The sequence below is a fragment of the Mesitornis unicolor genome, unplaced genomic scaffold, assembly GCF_000695765.1.
Source record: "Mesitornis unicolor isolate BGI_N332 unplaced genomic scaffold, ASM69576v1 scaffold29131, whole genome shotgun sequence".
Classification (NCBI taxonomy): domain Eukaryota; kingdom Metazoa; phylum Chordata; class Aves; order Mesitornithiformes; family Mesitornithidae; genus Mesitornis; species Mesitornis unicolor.
Window position 1 is genome coordinate 3,850 of NW_010165082.1, and position 10,244 is coordinate 14,093.

Genomic DNA, 10,244 nt, shown 5'->3' on the forward strand with positions numbered 1-10,244 from the left:
CTGCATTCCTTAGATGGGAAAAACACGGAAACCTTGGTTATAGCTCTGGATCTCTTAAATCATTTCAGTAGGACATTTGGGGCTGAATGAAAGGAGAAAGCCAGAATGAAAGGAGAAAGCCAGAATGAGGCAGGGGGAAAAGGTCCGTAATCCCTGGCCGGGACATATCAAACATTGATTTGTCACAGGGAGAGCAGCTAGGAGGAATCTGTGGACAAGACAGAGTGGCTGACGAAAGGACAGAAGGGCAGACCACAAGCTGTTTATCATAGGTCAAGAGGGAGAAAGCTGCCTTTGCACCTCAGGCTGATCTGCTGGGCTTTATTGCGCACATCAATTCCAGACCAAAATCTATCTGCAAGCCAGTTAGTTCTCAGTGATGTTGATCAACATCCAGAATTTTTTCAGCACTGTGACCGTAGCTTCAGTTTGTCACATCATACAGTAGTCAGCAGAGCAGCACAATGATCACACCTGAGCACCTGCCAAAAGACAAATATATTAGTAATGCAAAGCAGTATGAAGGGATGTGCATTTTAATCTAGAGTTATTTGAGCACTGTGCCACGAACTCAGGTCTCCTCTTACACGAGCTAACAGCAGCAACTAAGGAAACATCAGCCTGCAAGACATAAGCACCCAAGCACCTTACATTTATTTCACTCTTAATCCTGAATGATAAGCAATAGTGTGTCCAATAGGCTGACCCAGTGCCAGGAGTTTCCTTTGCCTTCTCCCTAGGCAAGCAAGTTAAGTGAAGTTCAGTTTCTTTAAAAGCTGAAAATATTTTAAATTCTAGATGCCTCAAGCATTTCCACCTGGTGACAAAATATCCTGTAATGTTTAACAATGCTGCAAAGAAAGCAACTGGCCCAGCAGATTTCAGGTTCTCTATTATGGGAGGTTTTTGACAACAGCCAACAGACACATGAAGAACTTTCTGCTCCTCAGGGGTTAAATAGAAACCAGTGATTTATCTTCCTAAATCCCCAAGCTAAAGACAATACCCATTCTCCAAGGGGTCTGACTGCCACACCACCTCCCCCGCAGGGTTTTTAGTATGGCACAGCTTAAGTAAAGCACAGCTTAAGTGTTTTATTCAGCTTTAAGGCAGGGGGGAAGGGAAGAGGTGGAGGGAGATCAAAATAAGATCTTACAGGATTTAATCTTCACTACACATTCTGTGCTAGTGCTATGGACTTGCTTTAAAACATCAGTAATGAACACTTTTTGCAATAACACCCAAAGAAAGAATATGCACTTTGTATGTTCATAGGAAGCTATGAAAACGTCTCTCTAGGTTACAAACCTAGACAAGCAATTATTCACTTCGATCCTTTGGCTCTCGGTATTTCCACTGGATATAGTCAAAGATGTCTTTTTCACATTCTACCGGTAAGGCCTCCCCAGCAACTCCTGCAAGCAAATTACAGATGCTATTTGAAAGGTGGAAAGTCTGTACAATCCTGAAATGCCAAATGCATTGCAAGATTAAAACGAACTTCTGTAAGTAAAACAGACTTAAAAAAAACCAAAACAAAACACACTCCACAGACCTTTTAATCCAGTGTTTAGGTACTGATTCTCATTGCTGTCAAAGGAAATAAGGTAATGAACTAACTTTAGGACCATGTGATTATGCAGTTAAATATCTTTATATTCATGTGTGTGGGTGTATATGTATAAAATCAGCCCCCCTCCAAAACAAAGTAACTGAAGGACACAACACAGCTTGTTAAAAGAGTGGTAAACCAGATATGTGCTGTGCATGGCACTGACCTAAATGTTGTTTTTTCAGCAAGACTTAAGTAGATTAGGTGGCCCAAAGCGCTGCCTATACACAAGTAGGCTGCCTCTTTCTGCTAGAATTTTGTCCAATACCATAAAGGACACTGAAAAATTTTGTGAACTATAGTATTTATCAAAGTATTTTCAGTACACTGAGAAATTAATTTAAGGAGAAGAACACAAAATACATGTAACTAGAAAGAATACAAATGTGCAAACGCTCAGACTGACCAGTGACACCCAAGGGACGGATTGTATACTCGTTGATCGTGAAGCCCATTTCCAGAGCGTGAGTTCTCATGTTCTTATTGAATATATCACTTCCTGTGAAGTACAGTACACCACAGTAATACTGATCTTTGGGGATAAGCCTAGAATAAAAGAGGAAGAAAAGTACAGATTTTGAACACTGATTGTTCTAGAATTACTTCCTATTTACATGCACACATTCTGCAACTCTGTACGTTAGGTTTTCTCACAAGCCAGATGCAAGTATATAATGAACTGCAGCACATCTACCCTGACCCAGAAGTTATTGGTGTTCAACCGTTAACCTGCTGTAGATACTGGCAGTTGCATAGTGGGTTCCATACTGCAAAGGAATTAAAAACCTAGTAAATGCCATGCTCTGAATGTGGAAGTAGAGATCGGAATGCAGAACTTGATGGAAATGCCTACTATGTAGCAGACAGCTAAAGCAGGGTTTTGGTGGATTTGGTTTTGTCTTGTTGGTTTTGTTTGTTTGTCTGGGGGTTTTTTGGTTATATGTGTGTGTCTCTGTGTGTGTGTGTACCGGATATCAATTCTCCTATGTGGATAAGCTGTCCCATCTTCTTTATTTGGCAGCTGACAGACACCCTGTGAGGAGTAAGAAAAGCAAGAAATTAAAAATGAAACTAAACAGATTTGAGATCAATCTGCCCCACCCCTAAATAACCTATTATGTCCTGTCTCTAGCAGCTTATCCATTAAATCTGGTCTGCAACAAAATTGACAAAAAAGGAGACAAAAGCCTATTTTGTGTTAGACAAAACAAAGTGAACACAGGCTTGAGATCAGAGATAGCGTTTCCAAGATCTTGAGGACAGAGTTACAAAAGCGGTCACCGGTGCAACGGAAGATGTGAGGCTGTGCTAAGGTTCTGGGGAAACATCAAGGAAAACAGAGACACAACTTACATTGTGTGATGAAAGTTATGTCAGTGTGGTTCAGAACTACATCAATACCTGTAGATTTTCTAATGGTGAATCTCTCATGGTAAGATTTCAGTAACAGTTAACTGCAGAAAGTTTTTATGGGGGAAAGGGGAAGGGAATTAAACAGAACAATTTCTTTAAAAGCACAAGTCCAGTAGTCCAAACAATGTATCTTGTATATATCCTAGCTTGTGTCACAAAAGGTAATTTCCCCACCATACCTCATCACCAAAAAAGCCTTACCATGAATTTGGTGTCACCTTTAGACAGCATATCTGTGACAAAGTGGACTTTTTCCAGTTGTTCTACAACTTGACGCAAAAGTTTTGGCTAGGAACAGTGACAACACAGAAGAAATTATTTTACAAATAACAAGAGTATCTTACCCATTTACCAGACAATGACCCACATAAGTACAGAACATCACTGTAATTATATGTATTATTGGATATGAAATTTGACCTAGAGGAGAAAAAAAACAAAAACCAATAATACTGAGAAAAGCTAATGAAATTACAGTCATGCAACATAAAAAAAAAATTCCACTGAAATCTCCCTGTCGGATTGCTTTTGTTGGAAGTGACAAAACTTGTTTCTTGGTTTGAGTTTTCACCTTTTAAGCAATGACTCTATAGAAGCAACACAAGAAACAGAATCTGCCATTAGACTTCTCCAGAGTCAGTCCTAAAAGATTGCAAGGGCAGCAGGACACTCGCTTCTTGTCCAAAAGATTATGGCTACATAAAGAGATACTTACTCTACCTTTAATCCCTGCTTTATCTATCTAGCTGTTACAGCTCTGTGTTGTAAAACCACGTGAACTTAAGGGGGTGGAGGGAGTGCGTGAAGGGAGGAAGGGGGACAAGATAAGAGTAGACATACTGAATAATTCTGCAGGACGAACAAAACATAATGCATGGACCTGAGAAGTAATTATAATTCCTCAAAATAAACACAGTGATCTGTGAGAATAGTTTACTATTGCAGTAACAAAAAGACGCAAGAAGCCTCAAGTCTGAGACTACATATCTTATGAACTTAAACATATCCTTGTGGAAGTAACGCACAGTACTGATCTACAGCAGCAGAGAAACATACCTGTTTGGATGATTCAGATGTGAAACTCGGATGGGTTACGAGAACATCCATATCACCACTTGACTCTGCGCCTAGGCAGGTAAAAAGCAAAGAAAAATCCCCCTGTGCATGACAAAGTATACTAACATTGGTAAACGTCCATCTAACCACTTCCTATAAATGTGTTTTTCTGGTAGAAAATAGCTATTCATATTCAAGATACTTGCAAAAAAAAAACCTGTCTTAAAGTATGAGAACTTTGTTCTTCCATCAAAGTTTATATCCCCGCATATCTCAGAAAATACCCAAGAACTTCTTGCTCTACTCTATAGCAACAAAGCACAAATACTCTTATGTAAAAACAAAGCAAAAAATTAACATGTTACAATACAATACTCTTTATGGGGGTGGCACGGAGAAGCGAGGATTTATGCGGGTGTTTCATAACTGAACTAACCAGTCAAGACAATACTAACAAGAAAAAGCCAAATTCCAGCACAGACTTTCCCCTTCAACATATATAGTAATGAGTCTTGCTTATTAGCCCAAAATAAACATTACAAGGTCACAGAGTACCAACCTCGCCTAAAACTGCCACAGACTGTAGCAATATAGTTTGGGTCCAGCTTCTTTACCTCTTCCAGCACAATTTCCTATGTAGAAAGGAAAGATGTGTATTTAGAGGTGTCAGTTATTTACTGGCCACCACATGCTCGATAAAGAGATTCTTACCTGCATTTGCAGCATTTCTTCCCTCGGGATTCTTTTCTCAAAGTCTTCAAAATATCTGCATATATAAAAATAAAAGTGTTTGAAAGAGCGGGAAGGGTAGCATCTTAAAGTTTTAGTCAATTACATGTGTATCAGAGGAAAGAATACAACTTATATTACTGTCACATCACAAAAAGCTCCCCATTCTCACCAAACATCTTAGAAAACACCTTGCCAAGTGAAGGTGAAAACTCACAACTGCAAGTTTGACAATAGTTAGAAGACGGTTTCATTGCGTGTTACTTCTACGGTAGATGAAGAGCTGCTATGAGGTGGGAGCAATACTACTGTTTAACCAATTGGTTTATAGTTACAAAGCTCTCTGAAAACACAAAAGGTTCCTGACAAAACTCAGTCTGCCAGCAAGCGGGAGGAACAGGCCCCTCGTCCACGGTCAGAGGTGATCTAGGTTGGAAAGAGCTAAATGGAAGCTCACAAATCAAATACAGCTCCTGATATCTTTGCATGCAGCTGCAAAAGACACACTGCCAGCATGCTGCTTGAATATGAAGAAAAAGAGGCCAGGCGAAACTGACACACCTGACCAGCAGGCACACTCTTCACCTCTCCAGCACCAGAACCACTGACAGCAGGCGCTGGCAGCCATACTGGAGCCTCGGAGCCACATGTTCCCCAGCACTCGTTACCCAACCATCGCAATCCCAAGCTTGGTAGACAGACCTTCTGAATATGGGACCTTCCCCCACCCCGCTCTGAGAGGTATGGTGGAACTAGGGACAAAGAGACGACCATAAATCACTGAAACCATTCTTTTGAGCTCAGCACTTATCAGAGGTTCTGAAATGACAACATCTGATAACAATGTGGGAAGCAAACCCAACGGCAACATGTGCACTAGCAACATGGAGAAGTCAGGTGAGTTTTCTTATACTCACTTAACAGTGGAAGGTTTGCCTATGAATGCTCACACTCATAAAGGCAGGGACGCACACTGAGTATGGGGCTCAGATAAGCAGCAGGAAGATGACATTGTGTAACCCTTATCACCGTCAAGCAGTCTGTCCAGATCACATATTCCACGTTTCTGTCACTGATGTGGAAATGCTAGAGCTGGCCCCGCACAGAAGCAATGCAGAAATAGAGCTTTATTTTGTTCACTTGCATCTTCTTGCAAACACAGCTATAGTTCTTCCTGTACTAGCACTCCAGAACAGCCACTGAACAAGCAGCATTCAAGCTGGTAAGTACCGAGTGACAGACACACATTCTGCATAGCATTCTCAAGTGCAGACATGCAAAGGCGTTAAGTTGCTCACATAGCGTAAGAAAAAAATAGCCCGGGCCATTTTTACACAGTTTCCCAAGAAACACCATTGCAACCCTGCTGAAGTCATTCCCATGAGCTAACTGAAAAAGTAATTTGAAATTCATTTCCTTCTAGATGGTGACTAAGCCTACTGAATTTCAACCTCAGTGAAACAACAGCTAGGAATAACTGCTGAAAAGCACATAGAGCACACAGAGAGAATAGAACCTTCCTTGGCCTGTATAACCTTACATTACAATCTGGTGTCTGAAGGACTCATTAGAAAAGTCAAGCACTTGCATCCAAGAAAGCTTACTTCAGCCCAATTCGCTGGTGATGGGTCAGCTTGTGCTCATTTTTTCTCAGATCTAAAAGAGTAAGAAAAAAAAAACATTAAAAAAGTTACTCAATGACTGATAATGTTACACTAAGTTTCCACTAATGCAAAGATAATGCATAAAAAGAATATGTAACAAGAAAATGACATGCTCAAACACAAAGGAAGAGATTTTAAACTGACTACTTAACAGCTGATAGGATGAGTACAAACGCATAGAGCACTTCCTGATAAAGACTTCACCTCAAAGCCCATTCACCTCAAAGCCAAAATCCTTGCTATTTTCTATGTAATCTGTAAGTACTTTACATTGGATATGTATGTAATGCCTTTAGCCTGTGCAACGACTTTAGCATCTTACACACTTTCATGAAAGCCTAGGCTATATCTGCTGTCATAGTACCACTGTGGAACAGGCAACTTGACAGAAAAAAGCACATTATTGGAGTGTGAACTGAGGACCCAAATTTACACTTACCTTCTAAAGTCTTAATTCCTTCCTCGACAAACTTCCTAGCAGCAGCAGGACTGCAAAGAGACAAGGCAATCTGCCATCAGGAACACCAAGACTTTGACAACACTGAGAAGGACATTAGAATTCACTGTAACTGGCTCGGTTCTTCAAGGCCAAGACTGAAGTTGCTTCTGACGCTTACTTTTTTTCAGCACGCACATTTTTGGTTTGTACTTTCAATCAGCCAAGATGGCTATCCAAGGCTTGGCCTGCACATTTTTAGCACTGATGTAACTATACCGTGATGTGTAATTGTACAATACAAATAAACTAAAGCTCACCAAATATGCAGTATTGCTTTAGGCAACGAAACTGAACGCATGGTAAGAACTGCTTTAACCACGCTCAGTCTCTGAACGAGCTTAAGGCAACAGCAACACAAAAGCATCTTTATCCTAGCACTTCAAAAAAACCAACAAGACTCCAGTTTGCAACCTACAGTACAGCAAAGCAGTCTCAGCTCCACCTTGACTAGAGAGTCTGCTGTAAGCACAACACTCAAATGAATGGCTGAACGTTTTTTCCCTTTAAAGGTTTGTCATCAGATCAGTCTGCATGACTCTGTGGGGAAAGAGCAACATTTCAACTGTGAGACAGTAATATAGTAAGTAATATCAAGTAAGATAGCTATCCAATATCTCAAAATTATAAGAACCACCAGCCTGGAAGCATAGTCTCTTCCTTGGGAATTACTTTTCCCCTACTCTGGAATCCCACGGTTACAGCTCCACCATCCTTAAAGACTTTGAATCCATTTCATCAGCAAAACTCTTAAATTACTATAGAGCTGACAGATGTCAACCTGACATTTACTCCCTTTCTTAGCCTTCCATGTATCTCTTGCCAGATTCCAGACCAAGACAGGCAACTTCCTTTACAAACTGATAACCATGAATGAGGGCACCCCTCAGTCTCCTCTTCTCCAAGCTAAACAGCCCCAGCCCCCTCAGCCGCTCCTCATAAGGGAGATGCTCCACTCCCTCCATCATCTTTGTGGCTCTGCGCTGGACTCTTTCAAGCAGTTCCTGTCCTTCTTGAACTGAGGGGCCCAGAACTGAACACAATATTCCAGATGTGGTCTCACCAGGGCAGAGCAGAGGGGAAAGAGAACCTCTCTCTACCTACTAACCACATCCCTTCTCATCCACCCCAGGATGCCGTTGGCCTTCTTGGCTGCAAGGGCACATTGCTGGCGCATGGTCATCCCGCTGTCCACCAACACCCCCAGGTCCCTTCCAGCCACTCGTCCCCAGTCCTGTAGCGCTGCATGGGTAGCGCTGCATGGGGTTATTGTGACCAAAGTGCAGGACCCGGCACTTGACCTTGTCGAAGCTCATCCAATTGGCCTCAGCCCATGGATTCAGCCTGTCCAGGTCCCTCTGCAGAGCCTTCCTACCCTCAGGCAGATCAACACTCCCTCCCAACTTAGTGTCATCTGCAAACTGACTGAGGGAGCAGTCAATCCCCTCATCCAGATCATTGATAAAGACGTTAAACAGGACTGGCCCCAAAACTGAGCCCTGGGGAACACCTCTTGTGACTGGTGGCCAACTGGATTTAGCTCCATTCACCACAACTCTCTGTGCTCCCATCCAGCCAGTTTTTAACCCAGCACAGCGTATGCCTGTCCAAGCCATGCCCAGCTTCTCCAGGAGGATGCTGTGGAAGATGGTGTCAAAGGCCTTACTAAAGTCCAGGTAGACAACGTCCACAGCCTTCCCCTCGTCCACCGAGCTGGTCACCTCGTAATGAAAGGAGATAAGATCAGTCAACCAGGACCTGCCCTTCCTGAACCCACGCTGACTGGGCCTGATCGCTTGGTTGTCCTGCGTGTGACGGCACTCAGGATGATTTGTTCCATCACCTTCCCTGGCACCGAGGTCAGACTGACAGCTCTGGAGTTCCCCAGGTCCTCCCTCTGGCCCTTCTTGTAGACAGGCGTCACGTTTGCAAGCCTCCAGCCAATTGGGACCTCCCCAGATAGCCAGGACTGCTGATAACTGATGGAAAGTGGCTTGGTGAGCACTTCTGCCGGCTAACTTCTGCCACTCCTTACTGCGAAGTCTGTAACTGACGGTTCTATACCCTTTCTTCTCAGCCAATCAATGTTTCAGTGTGGGCACTACAGCATCAGCTCAAACTCATTCTCTTCATTATTTGCAATCACCCATATTCTGTTCATAACTCCACCAAAGAAACAGGAGAAGTGAAAAAAAAAACAGCAAAAAACCCAAACAAAACCACCAAAACTTTACCCAATGCCAGTAACTCGTGTCAGGAGACTGATAGATGCACTTGTATCATCTTGTCGAATCTGGAAAAAACCAAAACAACACAATACTCCATTTGCAATAAACAAAGAAATCTTGAGAAATCAAACTCAGCTTTGGAGGATCACTATAAATCAATGCAAAACGGTACCAAGGGTAGTACTGTGTATCACAGTAATGCTATATGTACCAGGCCCTAAAACTGCCTAACTGTCCCTGCTAAAGTGAACAGCATGGTCAAGCCACAAAACTCCCCAGACTTCCAGAGTCAGAACTCCATTTCTCAGAGAAGACATTCAGATGCTGACTATATGACCTAAAATATTTTCATACAGAGACAGTTTTGAAGCTTTGGCCAAGCTTCTCATTCCCTGCTTTCTACTCACCATAGACTCCCCGCCTACCATTTTTACACTTCACATCAGTCTCTCCAGGGACAGCAACAGAAATTGCTCAAAGCAAGCAGTCTACTTTGCAAGTTACAAAGCAAAGCAACTATTGAAAAATAGAGCACAAAGAGAACAAACTCACCTTTTCCAATTTGCGTAGTTTCCCAGTGGATAAGAACTCATCTATCTTCTCAGCTATTTTAGCACCTACTCCATCCTAAATATTGGTGGGGAGATCAGTTAGCTTCAAGATCCCTTAAGCCCCTTGCATCTAGAAAAAAAAAATGGAGGCTCCGCAGAATTTAGAGTACAGAAAGAAGCACGAGGCCACCAAGACCATTATAAAATATTGGACAATAAGGGACCATAAGAATTCCAGGGTACAACACAAGCAGCACAGACACTGTAGTTCAAGGGCTATATCAGAAGTTCCCCCAGAGCAGTAATTCTGAACGAGGCTTTTATTAGCACTGCTCATGATCCCAACGTTCTGTGAAGCAGTAACAAAGCGAAGGGAAACTCGCCACAAAAGGATCCTTTTGCAGGTAGAGATGCAGCAGGAGCCCACAGTTCCAGCTACGAAACCCCCTCAGCGACCATGTCACATCTCTGTCCACAGGTCGCAGCCCAGCCACC

General features: G+C 42.5%; 1 protein-coding gene across 1 annotated transcript in view; it reads right to left on the reverse strand.

Annotated features, from left to right (window-relative positions):
* Positions 1-1,149: 1,149 nt before the first annotated feature.
* POLB (polymerase (DNA directed), beta) overlaps positions 1,150-10,244 on the reverse strand; it is a gene marked incomplete at its 5' end in the record, with an annotated part of 9,437 nt that continues 342 nt past the window's right edge. Inside the window, 11 exons of the mRNA XM_010194524.1 lie at positions 1,150-1,415; positions 2,019-2,158; positions 2,581-2,645; positions 3,227-3,313; positions 4,082-4,152; positions 4,641-4,713; positions 4,793-4,847; positions 6,415-6,466; positions 6,914-6,963; positions 9,205-9,263; positions 9,751-9,825. Of these exons, the coding sequence (XP_010192826.1) occupies positions 1,321-1,415; positions 2,019-2,158; positions 2,581-2,645; positions 3,227-3,313; positions 4,082-4,152; positions 4,641-4,713; positions 4,793-4,847; positions 6,415-6,466; positions 6,914-6,963; positions 9,205-9,263; positions 9,751-9,825 (822 nt within the window). The remainder of the gene's footprint in view (positions 1,416-2,018; positions 2,159-2,580; positions 2,646-3,226; positions 3,314-4,081; positions 4,153-4,640; positions 4,714-4,792; positions 4,848-6,414; positions 6,467-6,913; positions 6,964-9,204; positions 9,264-9,750; positions 9,826-10,244) is intronic.